Source organism: Myotis daubentonii, chromosome 14, assembly GCF_963259705.1.
Source record: "Myotis daubentonii chromosome 14, mMyoDau2.1, whole genome shotgun sequence".
Taxonomy (NCBI): domain Eukaryota; kingdom Metazoa; phylum Chordata; class Mammalia; order Chiroptera; family Vespertilionidae; genus Myotis; species Myotis daubentonii.
Window position 1 is genome coordinate 32,882,231 of NC_081853.1, and position 12,312 is coordinate 32,894,542.

The window sequence follows — 12,312 nt, forward strand, 5'->3', positions numbered from 1 at the left end:
CTCTTGGCTGTGGTAAGCAGTGATTATATTCTTGTTAAGTTGTAGGGAAAAGAGCCCTGTCCGTGGAGTCTGTGGGTGTAAGAACGTACAAACCTGTAGAGAATTTTCGTAAAAATTTATTGCCGAACAGGACACACCTGGAAGCAAGATTTCACTAGACTGAGATACATGCTTTGGAGACTAGAGACTAACAGTTTGCAGTTGCTTTTAGGCATTTGCGATTGGATGTGAGGAAGATTGCCTGAAGGTGGGAGAAAGCAAGGCCCAGGCCAAATTACAGGATAGTTAAGATTCACACTTTATAAGGCGGGCTCTGAAAGGGTGGGCACACTGGGAGGAGGAGGAGACTGAAGGGGGCCCTTTCAAAGGTGTGTTAACCTTGATGCGCAGAAACGATGGACAGGGCTTCCTTAAGGTAAAGATAAGTCTTTTACTAAAGTTCTATGCCTGGGGCTTGATTACCCATCATACCTGCCCAGGTAGGAATTTATGATTAGATCACTCTGTGAGGTTACTTTCCATAGAACCCCTATTTTCATCCACAAGTCAAGACTGAAAGACAAGTACCATATGACTTCACTCCTATGTGGAATTTAATGAACAAACTGAACTAACAAGCAAAATAGAGACAGTCTCATGGATAGCAGTCAGGGCTGGTGGTGGGAGTGAGAGAGGGTAGTGGAGGGATTCAACAAACAAAAGAAATGGACACGGACAACAGTGGTGACTGGGGGTGGTGGTGGATGGGGGTGGAAGTATAGGGGGATAAATGGTGATGGAAAATAAAAGAAATGCAAAAAGGTAACAAGACTTGGCTTACATCTGAACTCTACCACTTAACTGTGACCTCGGACACATCATTTAACTTATCTAAGCCTCAGCTTTTACATCTGTGAAATGAAAATACCACTGTTTGCCTCGTAGAGTTGTTTCGGGTGGTAATATATGGTTTCTCCCGCACTGCCTGGCCCACGGCAGGTATTAAATATTTACCCAGCCCGGGCTGGTTTGCCTCAGTGGATAGAGCTGGGCCTACGGACTGAAGGGTCCAGGGTTCGATTCCGGTCAAGGGCACAGGCCCAGGTTGCAGGTTGGATCCCCAATGGGGGGGGGGGGGCGTGCAGGAGGTAGCCAATCAATCATTCTCTCTCATCGTTGATGTTTCTCTCTCTCCCTCTCTGAAATCAATAAAAATATATTTTAAAAATACATATTTACCGAGGAAACGCTCTTTCCCCTGGCTTTACATTTCCTTGTTTTAGGACCGCCCCTAAGGTACTTCGGCCCAGCGGCCCCATCCGGAGCTGCGGCCCCACCCCCTGAGCCGAGGGTGCTGGGCCGACTCCCGCCGGGGCCAGGGCCAACCTCCAAAACCCGAAGGCCCAGGGCACCCGGCCCAAGTCCCCCTGAACCCCAAAGCCGGCTGGTACACCCATCTCTCCCGCTGCCTCTCACCCCTGTGGACGACCCCACCCCCTCCCGCAGCTGCGGGTGATGTCACTTCCGCCGGAAAAGGTGAGCGCGTCCGCGCGGTTGGCGCGAAAGTCGGTTCCGGGCCTCGGCAATTTCCGGGTCCCGCGTCTGCCTGGGGAGGGGGCGCCGCGGGTGCGGCGGGTGTGGCCGGGCTGGCGCCCGACCCCAGCCGCTCTCCCGCTGGCTGCGCGCGCCCCCACACGCTGCCCCCAAACCCCCGCGCTCCCCGGAGGTGAGTGAGGCGCGGAGAGGGGACCCCGCTCCTTCCCCGCCGCAGCTGGGGGTCCCGCCGCCGCCTCTGGCCTTGGCGGCGCCTGTAACCGACGGGGAGGGGTGGCTGCGGCTGGGCCGGGAGCCGGGCCCTCCCCGAGGGGCCGGGGAGCTACGCCCGGCCTAGGGGGGGCAGCGCCGTGCTCCCCGGCTGCACGTTTACATGAAAGCCCCGGTGCGGGTGGGCGAGGGCCGAGGGTTACCTGCGGGACAGATTCACCCCGAGTGCAATGGATCGCTCATTGGTTTAGGCCCTAAACTTCAGGGGACTTAGAGCCCCGATTGTGAAGGCCCTTAAGGTATTCAGCTCCGGGACCTTGAGTTGGTCCTCTGACTTGCAGGTGTGTTTCTTACAGACAGTGGATGAATCACGGGGGAGGCGGCCAAAATGCCCATCGTTAGGCATTCTTGTCTGCGCAGAAAAAATAGGTCCCTAAAGCAGATAGAGTGATGCATGATGTGGTTTTGTTCTTGTTAATGGTTCCCTTATTTTGACAGTTCAAAAATGTCCAAAAATGACAAAGAACCGTTTTTTGTGAAGTTTTTAAAGTCTCCAGACAATTCCGAATGCTTTCTTAAAGCTCTTGAGGTAAGAACAGTTGAAAACATCTTGTTTGATGCTTTATTTTCTTGGTTTTAGAGTTTTTGATTTATTGGGCTTATATATCTCATAGTTATTTTATTTTCATAAATACATAGTTTTACTGTAGTCTCCATTAACATACATATCCCGTTGCTAGATATTTTTCATTAATGTGAGTGTATCATTATATTTGTTGGGGGGGCTTTAAATCTGAGATTTCTGTTAAAAGTGACAGACCTGCCCTAACCGGTTTGGCTCAGTGGATAGAGCGTCGGCCTGCGGACTGAAGGGTCCCAGGTTCGATTCTGGTCAAGGGCATGTACCTGGGCTGCCAGCACGTCCCCCCCAGTGGGGAGTGTGCAGGAGGCGGCTGATCGATGTTTCTCACTCATCGATGTTTCTAACTATCGCTCTCCCTTCCTCTCTGTAAAAAAATCAATAAAATATATTTTTTTAAAAGTGACAGACCTGCTGTTCTTGGAAATTAAGTTGCTTTCTTTTGTCTACTAATCAGAATAGACCTTTGTGTGTTGAAAAATTTTGAGTCAGCCCTGTACTGGTTACAGTTATTATTTGGTTGGTAGGTTGTTAAAAGTGTTGCATTATGTACAGCATAATATGGGAGGACCTGGGGGCAGGGTGGAGCCTTGCTGCTCACAGACCCCAGCAGCAGCAGCATAGCTTGAGAGTTTGTTTATAAAAGCAGAACTTGGGCCCCAACTCGGACTTACCCATTAGAATCTACCTTTTAACAAGATCCTCAGTGTGATTTCTGTGTACATTACAGTTTAAGAAGCTCTGTTGTAGCAGGGTTTTCCTTAAAGTTTACTCCTTCAGCAAATAAATATTGTGTGCCTGATCAGCACTGCTCTAGCACATGGGATACATCTGTGATCAGAGCAGAAGATTCCTACTTTCTTAGAGTTTACATTCTATTCTAGCAGGAGGAAGTAGACATTAATCAGACATGATAAATGAGTAAACTATATCGTATGTTACAGTGTGCTAAGTGGTAAGGGAAAAGAGCAAGACAGGTTACGGGGTCTGGAAGGTTGTAATTTTAAATGAAGTGTGATTGGGGTATCCTTTATGGAAAAGATGACATTTGAGTTTGCTTGAAGGAGGTGAGATAGTTAGCCGCGTGGCTATCTGGTGAAGGAGGTTTTGGGCAGAGGGAAAACAGACCCCTGGGAAAGTGCGTGGAGTGACTATACAACATTAGTGTGGCTGTAGTATGATGAGCAAGAGATGGAGGGAAGAATATTAAGGGATGCTTCAGAGAGGAGGATTAAGAGGACATGTAGGGCCTTGTGGGCCATTTTAAGGACTTTGGCTTTTTCTTTCAGTGAGATGGAAAGTTGTTGGAAGGTTTTAATCAGAACAGTGGCATGATCTGACTTACTCATCTTAAAGGATCATTCTAAGTATTTATTTAACATGAGGACTTCAAATTTTGTTCAGAAAATATTTGAGTGCTTACCTAGGTGCCAGGATATGGTGGCAAACAAGATCGTGAAACTTTCCTTTAAGGGAGAGAGACAACTATATATGTCTACACAATATCAGTGTTATGTCTTCATAACATAGACTGGAGGGAAAGGGTATTTTAGAAGTCGTGATCAGGAAAGGCATCTCAGAGGACGTGACATTTGAAGTGAGGCATCAAGTCTGGTGAAGACCTGGGAGAATATTCCAGGCAGTGGGAGCAAGAGCAAAGCCTCTAAATGAGGTCATGCTTAGCTTGTTCCAGTGGTAGCAAGAAAGCTGGAGTGGCTAGAGAAAAAGTAAGGCCGGCGAGAGGTAGAAGGTAAGGACAGGGAGACAGGCAAGGGCTAGACGCCTTGGTCTTGTAGGCCATCCTAAGAAGTGTGGGTTTTATTCTGGGTGTGCTTGAAAGACATTGAAGTTTTTGATCAGAGTAACATAATGTGATTTATATTGTTAAAAAGATTCCTTGCTGTTTGTTGTATGGAGAAGAGATTTAGGGCAAGGAAGGGAGAAGAAAACACTTTAGAGACTTCTGCAGAGGTCTAGGTGAGAGGTGATGGAAGAGTCCAACAGGGAAAAGGCTAGACTGGAGATGGATTTTGAATATAGAGTTCATAGGACTTAAATAACAAGGGGCAATTTCAGGTGCAATCTTATTTCATTTTTCTTTCAGTCAATAAAAGAGTTCCAGTCCGAAGAATATCTTCAGATTATTACAGAAGAAGAGGCATTGAAGATAAAGGAGAATGATAGATCACTTTATATCTGTGACCCTTTTAGTGGTGTTGTCTTCGATCACCTCAAAAAGGTTTGCGGACTTATAATTGTGTTCCTTCAGTAGTGTGTTTTTTGGTTTATTTTTGCTTCAGTGGACAAATTATTTATTGATCAAGAAGTATTATGCAAATTATGAATACAAAGAAATTCTTTGGTTTGGGGAGTCTGGAATATTTTTAAAGGCTAATTATGTTATAAGCTTTTGTTAATATATATTTTTTTATAGTATTTCAGGGGATTTAACTTTACTTAGGATAAGGGGACCCTATAGTAATGAAGCATTTTATTTTTTAAACTAACACCCCTTTCAAAAAATAGTGTATTGATTTTTGGAGGGAGAGGGAGAGGAAGAGAGAGAAACATGGATGTGAGAGAGAGTAACATCGATTGGCTGCCTCCTCCACACCCCCTGCTCGGGCATGTGCCCTGCCCGGGAATTTAACCAGCAACCTTTCGTTGCACGCCCAACCAACTGAGGCACACCAGCCAGGCGATAATGAAGCATTTTAGTGATTGAGTTCTACTGTCCTTAAACTTGGTGTGATTGCAAAACATTTCAGGGAGAAATAAAGAGTAGGAAAAGACCTCAACATAATGCTTGGTTACTCACTGTCTTTCAGACTACTTGCTCTTGCAGGTAGAATTTTAATACCTGTACTTTTTAAAGACTGAAAAGTTATGTTAAAAGGAAGCATTTTGGTGATGAGTATTGCTAATATACCAGTGAGCCATCTTCATTTCTTTCTGTTGATTCTAGAGTCTACTGACTCATTATTTTTTTGGTGTCTGGACAAGAGAGAAGCATTGAAATAAAAGTAAACGGGCTGTAATTCCATCCAGATTATAAAGAAGTGATTCTTGTTTGAAGGAGAAGAAAACATAGAAGAGTAGGCAGATGCAGTATCTGTACAATTTATGGAAGGTCTGTGCCCACTTTTGCCAGAAGCATTGTTGGTCTTACCCTCCTTTTGGAATAACACTGCTTGTCAGAATCAGTAGCATCAAAAACTCAATTTTCTTCTGACCAAGAAGATAATCATTTACTCTGTAGGTATTTCAGTCATGTTATGGTGACTTTCACAACTGTAGGCTTTTTTAGCCTGGCTTGAATGTGCTAGTGTCAATTATCAATGAAAATGAAAGGTCATTTTTGTTTTTAGTACAGTATCTTAAGAGAAGTGTTTGTGGGTTTTCCTTAAGAAGACTTTGAGTTGCAGACAGAGTATTTAAAACAAATGTAGAGCCGAAACCGGTTTGGCTCAGTGGATAGAGCGTCGGCCTGCAGACTGAGGGGTCCCAGGTTCGATTCCGGTCAAGGGCATGTACCTGGGTTGCGGGCACATCCCCAGTGGGGGATGTGCAGGAGGCAGCTGATCGATGTTTCTCTCTCATCGATGTTTCTGGCTCTATCTCTCTTCTTTCCTCTCTGTAAAGAATCAATAAAAAATATATTAAAAAAATAAAATAAAATAAAAAAATAAAACAAATGTAGAAACTGCCCAGAACTATATGGTTTTGTGGTGGTGTTTTTTGGTGATATAAGAGGTATTTTAGATGAGGTTTTTTAGGCTTAGTATTTTTAAACTGCTTCATTGACTGGATGCTTCATTTAAAAAATATATCAGGATAATTCCTAATTATAGCATAAGACCGTTAGTCATACACCCTTCCCGTTGTTAAGATTGTGTTTGTTTCCGAGATTAAAATTTCAGTGGTAATTTTGAGTGAGTATGGCTCTTGGAGCTTATTTCTTTTGATAGCCTGCATTGTTTGATATGCTTTTATGTGTGTGTAGTTAATGAGTACTGTATCTGAGAAATTATATAATGGCCTCTGTTTTTCTTAAAGCAATTTGGGGAAATTTTTGTGGTGGTCATCAACTTCTATAAAGAATTGGTAAATAATATAAAATGTAATTTTATAAGACTGAAGTTCTTTCCCTACTTACTGAACTTTTCCTTTTTTTATAGCTTGGCTGCAGAATTGTTGGTCCTCAAGTAGTCATATTTTGTATGCAACACCAGCGGTGTGTCCCAAGAGCTGAGCATCCAGTTTATAATATGGTTATGTGTGATGTAACTATATCTTGTACAAGCCTGGAAAAAGACAAAAGGGTAGGTGTTGAGGAATATGTCTGTATTTCCATACCTAATTTTTCATTGTGAAGAATCTACTTGAAAGACTTTACACTGGGTGTTTATATTTTTATTTTTATTATTATTTTTAGAGGGGGGGGGAGAGAGAGAGAAACCGATAGGTATCAATCGGTTGCCTCCCATGTGCACCCTGACCAGGGACCGAACCCAAAACGTGGTCATGTTCCTTGACCGGGAATTAAACCTGCAACTCTTCGGTGCACAGGACAATGCTCAACCTACTGAGCCGCACTGACCAGGACTATCTTTTTATTTTTTTATGTGTTGAATATAGTGGGATCTGTTTTATTTATTTTTAAGAAGATACATTTTATTTACTTTAAATCTATTTTTATTGATTTCAGAGAAGGGAGAGGGAAAGAAAGATAGAAACATCAGTGATGAGAGAGAATCATTGATTGGCTGCCTCCTGCACGCTCCCCACTGGGGATCGAACCCACAACCTAGGCACGTGCCCTTGACTGGAATCAAACCCGGGACCCTTCAGTCCACAGGCCGATGCTCTATCCACTAAGCCAAACCAGCTAGGGCGAAAAGATACATTTTAAATATGTTTTTATTTATTACAGAGAGGAAGGGAAGAGAGATAGAGAAACATCAGTGTTGAGAGAGAATCATCAACTGGCTGCCTCCTGCACGCCCTCCACTGGGAATCGAGCCTACAACCTGGGCATATGCCCTTGACCGGAATCGAACCTGTGACCTTTCAGTCCATAGGCCCATGCTCTATCCACTGGACCAAACTGGCCAGGGCTAAGCAAAAAAAAAAATTTTAAAGGAAACTCACTTTTTTCCCTATATAGTCAATGAGTTTGCTTTTGAATTACATTTTTCCACTGTAGATGGGAAATCCTAAAAAAGAGGGGGATTCTGAGAGAGGTATGTAATAGATATGTTATATATATATTTACACATTTTAAAATATGTATGGTAAATTAAAATATATTGTTTATTATAGAAGCAATATAGTGCCTTAGCCAGTGTGGCTCAGTTGGTTAAGCGTCATCCCATGCACCAGAAAGGGAACCGATTGGATTCCCAGTTAGGGCACGTGTCCAGGTTGTGGGTTCCGTCCACAGTCGAGGTGTGTACGGGAGGCAACTGACCAATGTTTCTCACATCGAGGTTTTTCTTTCTCTATCCCGCTCCCTTCCTTTCTCTCTCTCTAAAAATCAATAAAAACATATTTTAAAAACCCCAACAACATAGTTTAATAACTTCATGGAGTTCAAAGAGATAAACATAGGAAAATAATGTATAAAGGTAATTATTTTAAAATCTATGCCCTGGCCTGGGAGCTCACTTGGTTGGAGTGTCATCGCAATACACCAAGGTTGTGGGTTTGATATCCAGTTGACACACACGAGAAGCAACCAGTGAATGCATAAATAAGTGGAATGACAATGATGTTTCTTGCTCTTGCTTTCTTTTTCCCTTCCTCCCTCTTTATCTAAAATCAATAAATAGAAATTTAAAAAATTTTATTTATAATTTATATTTACCTTCCAAATATATTAAGTGGTTAATTATTTAATTTTATATTGGTGAGAAACACTTGTGCATTCAAGCTAACAATGTATATATGGGATATTGTATAAAAAATAAATTTGCTTTAGTATTAATATATTTTCTCTTGGGACTACAGGAAGAAGTTCATAAATATGTACAAATGATGGGTGGACGTGTATACAGAGACCTTAATGTATCAGTAACTCACCTTATTGCCGGAGAAGTTGGTAGCAAAAAATACTTAGTTGCTGCAAATCTAAAGAAACCAATTTTGCTTCCTTCTTGGGTTAACACACTTTGGGAGAAGTCACAAGAGAAGTAAGAAAGACATTTTGATATTTTCTAGATTTGAAAATGATACTTTCAGTCATTCTAGCTTGTGAGTTTTCATAGGGGAGGTTTTATTCTATCTTTGGATTTATCATTCAGTGACAAAAATTGGGTCATTATTCTTTTCTCCAATGAAAACAAAAGAGCAGATTCTAAAAACTGTTACCCGGTTAGAGGTCGATAGGTAGAATGGGCAATGGCAGTGATGGCGAACCTTTTGAGCTCGGCGTGTCAGCATTTTGAAAAACCCTAACTTAACTCTGGTACCGTGTCACATATAGAAAATTTTTGATATTTGCAACCATAGTAAAACAAAGATTTATATTTTTGATATTTTATATATTTAAATGCCATTTAACAAAGAAAAATCAACCAAAAAAGTGAGTTCGCGTGTCACCTCTGACATGCGTGTCATAGGTTCGCTATCACTGGGCTATGGGGTTAGAACTAGCTACAAGGTAGGAAATGCTTTGATAATAAAATTGTTTTGAGCAGTACCTGTAAAATAGTTGGGAAAATCAGTATGGCAGCTGCAGCTTTTCTATTGCTTTCTTTAATACTGTGCCCATATGTTAATATGGAGAGCAAATTAGTCATTTGGGCAGTTGTATTCCCTCCCAAAGTGGGTATGTGTAAGGTTGAAAATAAAATGTAAGTCATTAACTGGGATGTGATCATTCAGTAAATATTAATTGAGCCCATTTTATGTATCTGCCCTGAGCTAGGCTGTAGGCATAATGTAGTGAGCAAAACAGGATAGCATCTCTGCCTTCATGGCACTGAGAGCTTATTTCAAGGGACAGAATTGAGTTTCCTTTAAAATTAGAGTAACTCTAAGTCCAGGTTCCACTGTTTGAATTAAATAGGGATTTTCCCAGTCTTTCACACCATCCCGCACATCCTAATCATGTCTCCACGTTGGCACCCTTATTCCCAGCCTGTTTCATCAGCACATCTGCCTAGCATGGCAACAGAAGACAATGATATTTTTGTTATTTTCTGCCCCAAATCATTGCTTATTATTTGTATAAGAAAAGGATATAGATTCTTTTTTCTAGTAGGCAACTGAAGTAGAGATTCAGACTTAAAATTTTGGAAAATAACCACCATTTTAACCAGCACGGACTTAAGAGTTAATGAAAAGTTTTCCCTTAAAACAATTTTGAGAGACTGTCTGAAACATTACTTTATATTAGAGATATAGTGCCAAACTTAGATTAGCAATTAGTATAATTCTGAGTGCCTGTGAGTTCCCCTTAAGATTTATTTTCTTCTTCTTTTTTTAAATAAATTTTATTGATTTTTTACAGAGAGGAAGGGAGAGGGATAGAGAGTTAGAAACATTGATCAGCTGCCTCCTGCACACCCCCTACTGGGGATGTGCCCACAACCAAGGTACATGCCCTTGACCGGAATCGAACCTGGGACCTTTCAGTCTGCAGGTCGAGGCTCTATCCACTGAGCCAAACCGGTTAGGGCTCCCCTTAAGATTTAATAAAAATCTTTAAAAATGAGGAAAGCATTAGTGATATTGTTCTTTTCTGGTAAAATTTAAACTATCGGGTATATTTAATATGTTCATTTTTCTCTGTTTTATCATTTGTTTTCCCCAGTACAATAGCTAGATATACTGATATAAACATGGAAGACTTCAAGTGTCCTATTTTTCTTGGTTGCATAATCTGTGTGACTGGCTTGTGTGGCTTAGAAAGGAAGTCAGTTCAGCAACTCACAGTTAAGCATGGAGGCCAATACATGGGACAATTGAAAATGAATGAATGTACACATCTCATTGTGCAAGAACCAAAAGGTAAAACTATTTCCTGAATGGACAAATGCAAGATTTTCTCTGCTTTTTAACAATTTAAGATTTTCTTTACAGAATAGCTTTTGCTTCTGACATACCATAAATGTAGTATGGTATTTTTTCCCCTAAAAAACTTACAAAAATAGTTTGGGTCACAATTTGTAGAAAAATTACATGACTGTCCTAGTGTTTATCCAGGTAATCCTATCTAATAAAAGAGAAACATGGTAATTGGCATACGACCGCTACCCTTCCCATTGGCTAATCAGGGCGACATGCAAATTAACTGCCAGCCAAGATGGCGGCCGGCAGCCAGGCAGCTTGAAACTAACATGAGGCTTGCTTGCTTCAGTGACGGAGGACTCCAACGGTCCCCGCCTGCCGCTGCAGGCCTCTGAGATGGCAGTTTGAAACATAATTACGAAAATAGAAGCTAAACAAAACCCCAGAAACCAGCTTTCAGCTAGCTGGGATCTCAGACCTGGAGTTGATACAGAGTTTCAATCATAGAACCTAAGCAAACCAGATACCTGCTTTCAGGAGCGGAGGCCTAAGAACTGGAGTCTTAGAGCTAAAGCTGGCTCAGAATAAAAAAAAAAAAGAAAAAAAGGAGCAGTTGGGAGCTTCAGTCCCAGCCTGAAAACAGCCCTCAGCCCCTCACCCAAACTGGCCAGGCATCCCAGTGGGGACCCCCACCCTGAAGGGGGTGTGACCAGCTGCAAACAGCCATCATCCCCTCATCTAGGCTGGCCAGGCACCCTAGTGGGGACCCCCACCCTGATCCAGGACACCCTTCAGGGCAAACCAGCCAGCCCCCACCCATACACCAGGCCTCTATTCTATATAGTAAAAGGGTAATATGCCTTCCAGCACTGGGATCAGCGGAGCCGCGAGGTCTCCCGGCACTGGGATCAGCATGACAGGGGGCAGCGCCCAAACCCCCTGATCGCCCTGTGGCTCTCTGTGTGACAGGGGGCGGGGCCACAACCTCCCTATCGGCCCTGCTCTGTTCCAGACAGGGGAAGGCGCCCCAACCCCCAGATCGGCCCTGCTCTGTGCCTAATAGGGGGGAGCTCCCCAACCTCCTGATCGCCCTGCAGTTCTGTGTGTGACAGGGTGCGGCGCCCCAACCCCCCCACCCCACGGACCCTGCTCTGTGTGTGACGGGGTAGAGCCATAACCTCCCCATCGGCCCTGCCCCGAGTGTGAGAGTGGCGGCGCCCCAACCCCCTGATGGGCCCTGCTCTGCTCTGAGCCCGACCAGGGGCTGCAGCTAGGGATTGGGCCTGCCCTCTGCCACCCGGGAGCAGGCCTAAGCCATCAGGTCGTTATCTCCCGAAGGGTCCCAGACTGCGAGAGGGCACAGGCCGGGCTGAGGGACCCCCCCTTCCCCCCCGAGTGCACAAATTTTTGTGCACTGGGCCTCTAGTTCAATAAATATAAAATAAAAATTTTCAGTGGTGCTTTATCTAAATTTATTATCCAATTTTTTTATTTTATTTAAGTCTCCTACACAATTACCAAATACTTAGAAAAGAGACAAGAAATTTGGATGGATAACAAGAGAGCTAATAGATGTAGTTAAATTACATATCTTTCTAATCTCATATCTATACAGTGTTTTATTCAGACCTAGATAGGACATAAAATTAGAAAAATATTGTTAAAATTGGTCATTGTAATTAAGTCAGAATTTTGTGTATGCCCAATTATAAGTAAAATTGGTAACTGCTATTGCTGTTTTGTTTCTGAGGATAGTTCATTTCCTGGCTCTCAAGAATGTAAAAAAACGGCTTTCATGTTATTTTTATTACATGTTGACCTCAATTTCCCTATGATACTGTTTCAAAATGCATTGTGTTAAAATATTTTTAAGGCAGTAAAAGGTTTTATGGCTATATATATACATACATATATAT

The 12,312-nt window shown here is 42.6% G+C and overlaps 1 protein-coding gene across 11 annotated transcripts in view; it reads left to right on the plus strand.

Moving 5' to 3' along the window:
- The first annotated feature begins 1,515 nt into the window (after window positions 1–1,515).
- Window positions 1,516–12,312, plus strand: part of TOPBP1 (DNA topoisomerase II binding protein 1) — a 49,179-nt gene continuing 38,382 nt past the window's right edge. For 6 of the 11 annotated variants that reach the window (XR_009448543.1, XM_059663912.1, XM_059663910.1 and 3 more), the window contains exons 1-6: window positions 1,516–1,705; window positions 2,242–2,332; window positions 4,488–4,622; window positions 6,562–6,705; window positions 8,393–8,574; window positions 10,200–10,396. Coding sequence is in view for 9 of the 11 variants with exons in the window: in XM_059663912.1 (XP_059519895.1) it covers window positions 2,249–2,332; window positions 4,488–4,622; window positions 6,562–6,705; window positions 8,393–8,574; window positions 10,200–10,396 (742 nt within the window). In the remaining 2 variants the exon portion in view is untranslated. Of the gene's footprint in view, window positions 1,706–2,241; window positions 2,333–4,487; window positions 4,623–5,348; window positions 5,514–6,561; window positions 6,706–8,392; window positions 8,575–10,199; window positions 10,397–12,312 lie in introns of all 11 variants that reach the window. The other 5 variants (XR_009448542.1, XM_059663909.1, XM_059663913.1 and 2 more) reach the window with 4 other exon arrangements.